This window comes from Anopheles stephensi, chromosome 3 (assembly GCF_013141755.1).
Source record: "Anopheles stephensi strain Indian chromosome 3, UCI_ANSTEP_V1.0, whole genome shotgun sequence".
Lineage (NCBI taxonomy): Eukaryota > Metazoa > Arthropoda > Insecta > Diptera > Culicidae > Anopheles > Anopheles stephensi.
The window spans coordinates 57,792,411-57,805,007 of NC_050203.1; the positions used below are offsets into that span (position 1 = coordinate 57,792,411).

General features: G+C 39.4%; 1 protein-coding gene across 24 annotated transcripts in view; it reads right to left on the minus strand.

The window, feature by feature from the left end:
• Positions 1-5,298: 5,298 nt before the first annotated feature.
• The window catches only part of LOC118508967 (probable nuclear hormone receptor HR3), a 119,592-nt gene continuing 112,293 nt past the window's right edge, over positions 5,299-12,597 (minus strand). For 19 of the 24 annotated variants that reach the window (XM_036048935.1, XM_036048932.1, XM_036048933.1 and 16 more), the window contains 6 exons: positions 12,209-12,382; positions 11,873-11,976; positions 11,646-11,792; positions 11,149-11,392; positions 10,904-11,054; positions 10,682-10,820 (listed from right to left, as the gene is read on the minus strand). In XM_036048935.1, the coding sequence (XP_035904828.1) occupies positions 10,697-10,820; positions 10,904-11,054; positions 11,149-11,392; positions 11,646-11,792; positions 11,873-11,976; positions 12,209-12,382 (944 nt within the window). In that variant the 3' untranslated portion in view covers positions 10,682-10,696. Of the gene's footprint in view, positions 10,821-10,903; positions 11,055-11,148; positions 11,393-11,645; positions 11,793-11,872; positions 11,977-12,208; positions 12,383-12,597 lie in introns of all 24 variants that reach the window. The other 5 variants (XM_036048936.1, XM_036048931.1, XM_036048930.1 and 2 more) reach the window with 2 other exon arrangements.

Genomic DNA, 12,597 nt, shown 5'->3' on the forward strand with positions numbered 1-12,597 from the left:
TTGCTCGAGGGAATTATTGTACTTGTAAAAAAAAGAAATAGCACGTCGTCTGGAATAAAATCCTTCAGACCAATAACGTTGCTAAATGTGGATTACAAGATATTTAGCAGAATAATGCGAATTCGGCTAGAAAATGTTATTAGCATCCACAATGTTCTATCACCGATTCAAAAATGCCACAATAAAACAAACAACATATTTCAATCCATAATATCGCTAAAAGAAAAAATATCTGATTTAAAACATAGGAAGATCGCAGGAAAACTCATATCTTTCGACCTAAACCAAGCATTTGATAGAGTTAACCGTACCTATCTTTACAAAACAATGAAACAAATTGGAATTAACAAACAGATAATCTCAATACTAAAAGCAATAGGAGACAAAGCCACATCCCAAATACTTATCAATGGAAAATTATCCCAACCTATACCAATTCAAAAATCCGTACGTCAAGGCGATCCAATATCCATGCTTTTGTTCGTAATATACCTAAATCCCCTAATACAGAAACTTGAAAAAATATGTGCTGGTGAAAACGATTGCCTTACGGTATATGCCGACGATATTTCAGTAATATCGTCCGCTCCAGATAAACTTCACAGGGTAAAAGAAGCGATACTTAAATTTGGAGAAGAAGCAGGAGCAAAGCTAAATTTGGCAAAATGCAAAGGAATAGACGTTGGTTATACAGCCAATCGTAACAATATCAAAATTTCTTGGATAAATACCACCAAAAACGTGAGAATCCTAGGAGTTAAGTTTCTCAACGACATTAGGCTAATGGGGAAAATAAACTGGGAAGAAGCAATACAAAAACTAAAATACCATGCTTGGAATAACAAAAGCCGTCATCTAAATTCGATCCAGAAGGTTAAAATAGCCAACACTTACATTCTTCCCAAGCTCTGGTACATCGCGTCGATATTTCAACCACTCAACTCTCACATAAGCAAAATTAAGGCAGAAATAACCAGATTTGTTTGGGACAGAGGAAAGCTTAGAATTCCAGCGCAAACTCTATTTCTGCCCCTAAACCAAGGCGGACTTGGCCTGCACATGCCAGAATTAAAAAGCAAAGCTTTATTGATAAATAGGTATATTCGCGACAAGGACAGCACTACATTCTCAAAAATGGCTCTAGAAAATCTAAATAATCCTCCCAACATAACCATTTCGAATATACCCTGCATTAAAGCAGTAATCCTAGAAGCGGCATATATACCAATCAATCTGAGAACGACACCCACCAGCAAAACAATTTACATATATCTACTAAATAAGCTAACTAGACCTAGTATATGCGAAACGCATCCTGTGAAAAAGTGGGACAAAATATGGAAAAATGTGCATAACCCCAAATTAACAAGCAATCAAAGAAATTTATATTACTACCTAATACACGGAAAAATACCTCACAATGAAATTCTCCATAAAATGAATTTGGCCAACACGGAAAAATGCTCCCATTGCAACGAGGTAGAAACATTAGAGCACAAATTTTCTAAATGTGCTAACATATCGTCAAAATGGAAAACATTCATAAAGCTAACAAAAGAAATAACTGGAATCAGAAAGACAGATTGGGAAAATTTCGTGTTTCCCGTAACTAGCACAAAATCCTACAACCATTTAAAATGCTTTATCAACTACATTTCAGAACTTTCCAGTAATATAGACGTTATAATAAACAAGGAGGCATTGGTGCAAAATTTATAACAGAAATCAACAAAAACTAATTTAAACTGTAAAAAAAGTATATGTTTAAGCGATTAGAAATAAAGGACCTAATGTTACTATTTTATAAAAAAAGATCGTTGAACTTACTTTTTGCTGTGCTTTGCTTCTGTTACTGTAAGCTACATACTTGTCAAAGAAGACACAAAGAACCAACGGCGGGTTGATTCTGCCTTCTTTTCGTGAATGAAAATTAACAATTCCACGAAGCTTGAAGTTATGTGTGCTTTGCATTTATTTAACATTATTTAAGCCCTTTAAATCTTTCTTTCAAGATTTTACTCACTGAAGATGTAAAGATATGAAGCTTAGTCCCTTGTTCTTCGACTTGATGGTATTCACTTGATGTAGGTTTTTGTTTAAATGTTTCTTTATACTATTTCATGTAATACATAACTTATTTTACTATTCTGGTTTATTGGAAATAAATTTTTGTAGCAGCCAATTTTACCTTAATTTCAGTTAATACGTTGAGTGATTCGAATTTTGTTGAGTATTTTACAATGCTCATCTGCTTTCCAGTAACATGTAATTTGAGTTAGGATTAAAATTAACATTTTGTTAAATAGTGCTTTCCAAGCATGAAATGTGTATTACTGGATACAGTAAGCATTACAGAAAAATCAGGGAAATTGAAGAGAGTAGGGGAGAATTCATAAATCGTTTGACTTTGAGAAACATTCAACATAAGTTCCACAATTAGGCATGGACTTTGCTGACAGAGAACGCTTAAGCTTTGCCATTTTTGAGTGGAATAAGGACTGACAGGTATTAAGGACTGTTTTTGGCGGTGTGTGCGGGAAAGGTGTGTAGAGAAGGAATATGAACCACGAGCTAGCTGAGCTGTGATAAGTATGCCGGACTCATGAGCCTCCAAGAAGGTGCTCGTCAGCGACCCGTTTGGCACGAGGCGTAGAGGAGCGTAGTAAGCTATTGGTTGGAACAGGTAGTGTTTAATGTGTTGGAGATCGTACAGCCGTAGTTGGAGGAATAAAGCTCTGGTACAAGTTTCCTGTAAAAGGATTGGCAACCTGCCCATGCCTGAAAGATGTGCTCTACGCTGATTGATGATTTGTTGTAAGTCAAGTGTAGGAGGCCATTACGATCATCAAGTGCAAACGCCATGGACATGAGCTTGATGACTATCTTCTAGAAACGATTACCCCCGACTCGAAGAAGGGCACATCTATCCAACAATCCAAATCATGGATTACGCTGATGACATGGACTCCAATGCTTTAAGTTTCAACTACGAAACAGAGGTCTGCCAATCGATCGAGCAGTCTACTACAAACCTTAGGGTTGAAGATTATCATGACAAAAACTGAAAACAAAATGCACTCAAGATTGCTGGTTGCAAACCGGAGAAACTAAATCCTGAAGAAACAAGAACGGTGAACTCTCCCCATACCTGACGACTTTTACTGAGCGCAATTCAAGAGGAAGATGCTCCGAAGGTTTTTAGGTTCCGTGCGCACGGAAGGATAATGAAGGAGTCGCATCAACTATGAGACCTGTAAGCTGTGAGATAATCTCATTATTTTGTAGCAAATTAGACTCTTCAGGCCCCGATGAGTAGATTATTTGAAGAGAGTGGCAACAGACGACCTAATATTGATGGCTGAAATTGAGACGGTGTGATGGTGTTGATGCTTCTGAGAGAAAGGCCAGGATATTTAAAAGGTAGTCGATGGCACTTGATTGTGATATAGAGGACCTCAGCCATTTGCCTGGACTGACATGCATCCAAAAGGAAACGATGAGATGTGATATCAGTCAATACCTGTTTGAAGCTGCCATCATGATTATCCAATATCATTAACTCTTTCCATTCTGTCATCATATCCACCAGTGAAGAAACACAAACACGGCCGAAATCAATATTTTGAATTTGACTAATTATGTTTCGTTTTGTTTGTAATTTTTACTAGGTTTTCGATTTTACGTTTCACTTGCTGTGGGTTACTTGTCTTGAAATACAGAGTTCAGAATGTTGTTGTAGTTTGTGGTATTTGTTTTCCGTTCTTCAGGGCTTTCCTTTGCATCAGCACCTTAAAGTCCGCCTTTTGTTCCTTTCAATGCTCGCTTGTGCCCATCGCAGCACCTTACACTCCCCTTCATTACTCTTCATCTGCCACATCGGCCAGTCTACAGCCAGTACACAGAAACAAAACACAGTGTCTGTGTGTCACAGTATCCATCATTCGGGTTTTTAATGTCTAGTATTGGTTGAGAAATTTAGTTAAATCAAAACTATAAAAAACACGTGAAACAACTTCTGTACATCAATCGAGCTCATTTTTTTCGATTTCTTAGTCCTCTCTCTCTCTATCTACTGCTGAGAGAAAAACGTTTCCTCATCTGATTAGTTTAGCTCTCTTATGGTTTTGTTAAGTCTTTTATCTTCTTCGTGTTCGTGTGCATGTACGCCCAAGGTAGCACGCGTCGAAAGATGAACCGGGTTAGAAGGTGTAGAAGGTGTTCAAGATTACTTTCACAAATGTACATGTACAATAAACACACCCAAACGGAAGAAAAAACCTTGTATACAATGATTCAAACTTGTAACCGCTAGTGGGAAAAGTGTTACAGTTTACGCTACGAGGAGGAAGTTTAAACTCGGGACATTTTGTGATACGTGGTAGTTTACTACATCAAAACTAGAAAATTAAAGCAAAGAAAAAAACACATGACAGGACACAAAGGAAGGTGGTAGAGTGAAATTTAACCGCCTCCTGCCCATTCCATTTACATCGAATCAGTTCTTCTGTTTTTTTTTTGTTTTTCAAAATGCAAATGCGTTGTTATGCTGTTGTAGTATAAATTTTTCCAAAAGGATCAGTTCTTGCTTGTTTTTTTTGTTTTGTTTCAAATTTAGTCCGAATAGTGAACATTCTTCGCCTCGCCATGCCCGCGTTGTGATCTTCTTACACTAACGTACAAATGGTTTAACCGAACATAACGAATGAGCGATAGTTCTGTCTCTGTTTGTTGGTGTTCGCAAGCAGCTAAATTATCAAACTATCCACTTGCTTTCTACAAGATCTCTGGTTTAGTGGTTTCCATTATGTTCCTTTTCAACTTGATTTCTACAAATCAAAGAATAGTGAAGAATCGAGAGATATACATCGGTTGACCTGCTGACTTCTTGTGAGTTTCGTTTAATTTCGGGAAGAATTTCATTCGTGTGTGGTTGAGTGTTTGGTAGGATAAATTGTGCGCTAGAATTTTATACTCTTGTTCTGGTAGATTGTTTGTAGTTTTGTCTTTGTATTCAGCCTGTAACTCTTTCGCACGAGTATAAGAAAGATTGATTCTCCGCTTTAACTGTTCTCATCAGACCACGGTTTGCAGGGAGTAGACTCAGACTCTATATTGCATTATAAAACAAGTAACAAAAAGAAAAACATCCAAATAAATTACCCAAGCAAAAACTCTCGCTTCGTTCAACAAGATAAAAAATTACTTCAAAATAAAATATTTCGCTTCGAATCCCACAAACAATGTACATACACCCGCCAAGTAAACCTCCAAGGGCAAACAAAATGATACACAACGATATTTCATAATAAGGATTAATCAGTTTATTTCAAAAAGGCTTTCCGTCCGCTCAGTGAATCATTATGCAATATTCTCATTAAACCGTGTTTCCTGTGTGTGTGTGTCTGTGTGTTTGAATGGGAGATCCCTTTCTTGTGTTTGTGTATTTGTGTGTTTTTTTATTTTCACCCTCTTGTTTTGATGTTTTTCTTCTTCCTTTTGTTGTCCTAACATTTTTGTCCTAACTTGATCTTGATGATGATTATAGAATAAATGTTCAGTGAACTTAAGAGCTACCCGAATTTTGCTATTGTGAGTTTATGTACTATCATTTTATCAACTTGTTTGCCGGCGTACGGCATCCTTTCGCTTTTCAGATTTTTTGTTTTTGCAATATTTATACCTGCTTTCACAGCATTTTTTTCATACTGCACTAAGCGAAAGAACGCCAGTTTCCCTTTTGTTTTCCCTCGTGTTTTGTTTTTCTTTTCCACTAGTCAAAAATTATTCGTATCTAAAGGTGCTTGTTTTGTTTTCTTTCCTTTCTCTCCCATCGTCTCGATTTAAATTAATTTAAATTATATTAGATTTCATCAACGTTGCCCTATTTGCTATGTCACACCCGGATAGCGTGCCGTCCCGTCTGATCCGTGCTTAAACCGTTGTTTTAATGTTTTGTTTGTTGTTTCTCCGCCAACCTGCTTAACTCATCATTCTTGCGCTCTGCTTACAACTAGTGTTACGCTCCTGCACGCCTCCCTTCATCACTATCATCACTATGTATATAGTCTATATGTATAGAGTTATAGATAACCATTTAATCATCGTTTTACTTTGTATGCTTCATGCTGGGTGTTACACCAGCGTTGTTTTTTTTTGTATGGGTGTGTGTGTGTGTGTTTGCATTTGTGTCGCCGTCATCATTTTTATGTCGCGGGTTTTCTCTGCCGGCCTTCCATCGTCAGAAGTGCATCGCATACAAAAATGGAGTTAATCACTATACGCTAATATTCATGTACCTTGCATGCAACTGCAACGAATTTGCACCACTGTAACGTTTCCTTTTTTTCCAAACCACACACACACTGCGTTCCTTTTCAGTAGGAACTCCCTTTCCTCGTGTGTTGGATTACTTGCTGTTCCGATTTTGTATGCTGTGTTTCCTGTTCCTGTCACGCGGCCCGTTTTGTCCCTAACAACAGTTCCGCACGTACTGGTTTTCTTTGCTTGCGTTTGTTTTGTGTTTTTTTTCCTCTTGCATTGATCTTTCCCCATATCCCCCTTTTTAAATATATTTTTATTGTATATTTTTATGCAATTTATATATGTCGTTTTTTTGTTTTGTTGTATATATCATTTAAGGCAATTAATTCATTACATTCATGAAAAAGTGAAGATGATCAGGCGAGTTAAGGAGTCTGATTACTGCGAACTGTAACCGGTGTGTCCAATCGTCCATCGTACACACGCATACAGTCACTTGCTTTGAATTTGTGTTTGCTTTTTGTCTGATTTTATTTTAAGTTTGCGTTTCGTTTTGAGTCTCTTTTTTGCTGGTCTTGCTTATGACAGCCCTTACCAATTGGTTTGTATAACAGTTTCATTATCTCTCACGTGTGTGTGTGTGTTTTGTGTGTAATTTTGTGTGGTCTTTTGATGTTGAACTCGAGTTTTACAGAACATTTGCACCTTCTTTACCAACTGTCCTATTACACCATTTCACAGTCATTCTGCGCCCAGCCAAAGCGTTGTTGTTGTTATACTTTTTTGTCCCACCGACCCACCTTTATGTTTGTATGTTTTTCCTCCTTTTGCTACTTTCCTTATTCTTTCTCTTATTTCTTCGATCGCTTTAGTTTTGTTTTGTAGTTTTTTTAAATATAGATGTATATATATGTATATCATTCTGCTTTGTTTTTCTTTTGTTATCCTCATCTCTATCTCTCTCTCTCTCTCTCTCTCCCACTTTCTCTCTATATATACCTATATATATTTGTTTCATATAGAAGCACCCATACATTTATAAGTTCTCATTTCATTTTCGGTTCGAATTTGTTTTTTTTTCTCCTCCGTTGACCGTTTTTTTTTGTGTCCTGTGCCTAACATTCTCAATTCGAGTTCCAGATTTGGTTTTGATCTATTGTGTACCGTTTATTACATTCATATCTTGTAGAGAGTTTTGTAATCAGATTTTTGTTTAACTGTGTGTGTGTGTGTGTTCGTATGAAGAATGATGATTGGCCAAGTGATGTGTGGTCAACTACATAAATAATTTTATTTTTCTCCCCCTTTGTCCTCCAGAAAGAAAACTGCCGACCTCTCATACCGATTGATTTAACTATGCGTTTGATGGAAGTGTGCGATTTTTTGTTTGCTCAGATTATAATTAAACAACACTTAATCATTTGTATGAAACCAGTTTAAAAAAAACCCTAACGCTTCTTTTGAAATGAGCAAATGAGCAAACGAACGGAAAAAATATTTCGAAAATAGTAATTGTCTAAATTTATATTTTTTGTATTCAACTTTTGGTGACTCTTCACGCACTGTAGCCAATTGTATGCTTATAAAGATGAATTTCTAAATCATTATCAGGTCTGAGTGTGTGTGAGTACGTGTTTGTATGTGTTAAATGTAAGAGTTTGCTAAGCGAAAATTTGTCCTACAATATCTTATTCTCTAATTTCAGTACGAGTTTTTAATTTTCCTTTCCCGTTCCTTCTCAGTCCTGGTGTCATTTACGTTAGTCTGCCATTTTGCTTCATGCAAAGTCGAAACAGAAGTACAACAGTTCAGTAACGTTCACACTTTAACTATCTTATCGCAAACAAAAAAATAAAACAAATTCGAATGCAGAACGCTATGACACAGGACAATGGAATAACAGAAGCAAACAAAACAGTGACGAAAATAGCAACGAAAACCCAGAGCGACAACACAGCTCGTTTGTTTTACGGTAAAAAGGCGGTTCGAGAGGAGGCGTTCGAACTACGGCTTAAGAATATTCCCCTAAAAGTTCCTTCCACTCCGATTGGTAGGAATGGAAGTGATAAAGCTACGGTGTAATTGCATTTAGCGCAATCTCCATCTGTGTTCTAGGTTTCCTGCAAACTCAACAAATCCCTACTACAAACAACAAGCAGACACTGGAAGCCGTTCGGGGGTTCGAATCGAATCTTTTCGGATGCCAAAAAGGGTCGATTATTTAGCCGGATCAAAGGCATAAGAAAGAAGCTAGTGTTGTTGCGAGATGTGTGTGTTACTTAGCGTAAATGATTTCGGCAGCAAGTCTATTTCGGTTTCTTGTGGTTTTTTGTTGTAGTTTGTGTGTTTGTTTTAGCATTAAATTTTCCTTTCCGTTCCGTGATCTAATACTGAGCGAAAAGGCTGACAACCCTTGGCTGGGTGTTTGGGGGTAGGAAAACGAATGGGTCGCAAAAAATGCAGTACGCAGGCAGGTAAAAAAAGGCGATCAGAGTACGGGATTTATAAGGTTAGGTACCTACGACCTTGAAGCTTGATACAGGTTTGATACACACGTGCACACAACTCATTGGGTTCCAAATTTTGCGCCTCAACCAGCTTCCAGCACAAATTGTTTGTTTAAGGTATAAAACGGTATACTATAAAGTCACTAACGCTAGATAAGAAATTAAAAACAAAAAACACGTACAATTAAGCGACCCTAAATGAAAGAGAGAAAAGGTTTTTGGGGGGCGGGAGAGATTCTGTTCCTTCGTTTCGTGTAACGTGCTTCAGTTGCGTTTTTCTTCCTCTTTTCGTATCAATTTCTCTCTCTTTCTCTCGCTTTTCTATATCGGAAGGTATTAACTAAAGAAATCAGACTATTCAGTTGCAACAGACCGACACGCACGGTTTAGGCATGCAAACAACCGGTGTCGGTCCGAAAATTTTTCCTAACATACCGCATCTCGATATATAATTCTTTGCCTCTCGTCCATCGTTACAAAATAAGTTTGTCCAAACGAAAAAGAGAAAAAAAAACAAAACAACAAATCAAAAACAATAATTCATACTTCGTTTTGTACGTTAGCCGCTTAACCGAAGAAATAAGAGAAGGAAAAAAACAATACAAACTCCCTAAACGAAAGCAAAAAGTAAGCGATTTTCGCTCCGATCGCTTCCATATGGTGTGGGCAGCACTCTTCCTAATAATATGCCAAACTGCAGAATATTCTGGGTGTACGCAAACGCAAAATAAAACTTGGTGTCTGTTGGGTGTCGGTCGAATAGAAGCCAATCCGTGATCGAGCTTCTGCCCTATAGCCTGCTCCTAGATCGACTGATCATTGCACTTTTTATGTTTGTGTTTGTGTCTCTTGTGTATGTAGCATCCCTATCGGTACACGGGGTTTGGTTAGGAGTAAAATAACCCAACCTCTTAACTACAACAACACGCGCCTGTTTGTGTGTGTGGATCGAACAGTCTAATCGTTTTGTGTGTGTGTTTGTTTAAAAAATAAAAGAAATAAATCCTTGTTTAAAAATAGACAATAGAAAACAACGATCAGTATATGATCCATGATCGAGGCACGAATATATGTATATATGAATATAAAAAAGGGGCAGAAAGGAAAATAATTTAAAATACATTTCCTTTCCATTACGCTAACTCATTCGCTACCTTCGTCCTGCCATATCGTTTTCCCTCAGCCATGCTTCCTCGTGTTTCTGTGTGTTTTTTTTCTCTCCTATGCTATGCGTCAGTGTTATCGACTTACGAGTTATTAAAATAATATAACAAATTTTGTAAATTCATTTACATCAACAATTGCTAAAGGTGCATACTAGTTTCTCTTTCCCTCTCTCTCTCTCTCCCTCTCTCTCAACTGACGTTGCGCTTTCTTTTTCCGCGTCTTTGCATTTTCCGTGTGTGGGTTTTGTGTTTGTGTGAGTGGATTTTCTTCTCCTTCTCCTTTTTTTTAGTTGATTTTCATAGTTTTTTCTTCTCTAGCGCTTTCCCGACTGCTTTCACTAGCTAACCGCCTCCACCGTAGCTATGCGTAGTTATTGCATGGTTGTTTGTATCGTAGTTGAGCAGTGACAGGACTTAAGGATGAACGCCGGCCGGTAGGTGGGCTGCCTCACCGACGCCACCATCGTTCTGGATGATGATGATAAACGTATTGTTGCCGTTGTTGTTTGTATTGCTATCCGTTAGCGACGGTGGTCCTATTGCTTCGTCCAGCTCGCTAGCAACGATCGTGTCCTCCCTGCGATCGCACGCCGCCAACGACGACGATCCGGACGACGACGAAGAGGAATGTTGATACTGCTGCTGCTGGGTGGAATCGTGCGATATTGTGCCGATCGGTGGATGCTGCTGATAGTGTGTCTGTTGCTCTGGGTGGTGGTGGTGTTGCTGCTGCGGCGGCTGATGATAGCCCTGATCATCCTGTTATGTCATCAGATCTTGCTGCGAGTCGATCGAGAACAGCTCCTTGTAAAGCGCCGGGAAAACGTATTGCGGGTGATCCTGTTTGAACTTCTGTAACGCTTCCATATGCATGATGGAGAGCTCACTGGAAGGTTTGGCGAGAGAAGAACATGGAATTAGATGGTGTGCTTGATGGAAGTCATCCTGGCGATGGTGCTAAACACTTACCGGAAAGTGGGTATTTTATTGAGCAACGTATCGAGCACCGTCACGTCACCTTTGAGCGGTGCATGGTTCGCTTCAATCTCCTGCCGGATGGCGGACATACTCATGTTAAACAGCCGCTGTATTTCCGTGTTACCTCGCACACCGTTTCGTTCTGCAAAAGGAGGGCAAGTAAACCAACTATACGGTTTGCACGCAGTGCGCCGGTCGGGCGAGATCGTGGGAAGCAAATAATTGGACATTCTTACCAGGCCACAGTAGCACCAGACTTTGATAGAGCGCTAGCTCCGTTTCGGTCAGCTTCAACTCCGTAATACTTTTCGCCGTCTCGAATATACACGCCACCAGCTTCATCTCGAACGAGTCGGACGTGTAGAAGGCTTCCTGCGGTAGCATTATGTCACCGTACAGCACGGAGTTGGTTGAGAGATCCATCAGTCGAGACATGCGCACGATCGCTAGCTCGAACGAGCCCGTTTTGAGGAGCAGTATCTGTGGACACGACCACGAAAACAAAGGATTAGAAGAGAAGTACGACGGGAGAGGGAGAAAGAGATTGTTTCTGACGTTTGTTAGAGCAATTAGTTGTAACAGTTGTACAGCGCTCTTACTAAGTTACTACTGATTGAAATCTAACGAGTGTTAGTGGTTTTTCTTTACCGGGTTTGTGTCTAGTGATCATTAACTTCTGCAAAATCAAGCGCTACACCGGTAGCACGAATGCAAAAAGATACGATCTACTTACCTGATCGTCTTGACTTAATCGCATAAAGCCCGGTATCAGCTTGGCGAACTCAATGATCTGCTGTATCATGGCTGTTAGCTTCTCCGCACAGTCCAACCACAGCTCCTCTTGGGTCATGTTCTTGTAGTAGAGTAAGCGGGAAACATCCTGCAAACAGACGAAACATCGAACATCGAAACATCGTGTTAATGAATTCGAGCGCGCGCATGAAGAACATTGCTCCTTACCTGTGGTTTTCTGAACATTTCGTGCACTATCTCTAGCTTGTGGTTGGTATTTGCGTGCGCTTCAGCAAGGGTCTTTATCAGCACATCGTTGATATCACCTTCGGCTGCAAGTAGTAAGGAAGGAAGGCATTGTAGAAGTTTGTCGCTAGGCTGATTCCAAAAATGGACTTTCAAACATCATCTGATTTGAGCACTCGAGCGAATGGGTAGGATATTGAGCGGAACCGCTAACAGGAGCGATCGGATTTAAGCTTTTTAAACTACGGTAGGGTTAGTGAGCTAGCTACTCAGGGCTATTGCTATTGTACATACTACGAGCGATTAGTATCCCATTACCCCATCGTGTGTGCGAATCGCAGGAGCTATCATCCTCGCCAAACGATACCGGTGTGTTCTGGTGATGGTGATGGTGGTGAGCCTGTGAGTGCGGAATACCATCCGAACCGGTGCCACCAGTCGTGACCGGATTCTGGCAGCAGTCGTTCCGTCTTAGGTTACTACCAGTGACATCTAGAGGGCGTTTCGAGTAAGGGAGTAGTAGCGTGCATTACCAAACATTGTGTCGTAGCATTATTGGGACATTAGTGGGGAGTTAGTTAAGAGTGGGGGCCATGTTCAAGATGATGTACAGGTAGTTACGTTAGGTGTTAGGTGTGTGTAGGAAATGTTTGAGTGTTCCGATGCCGAGTGTAGGGAATAGAGGGAGAGAGAGAGAAAAAGAAGAA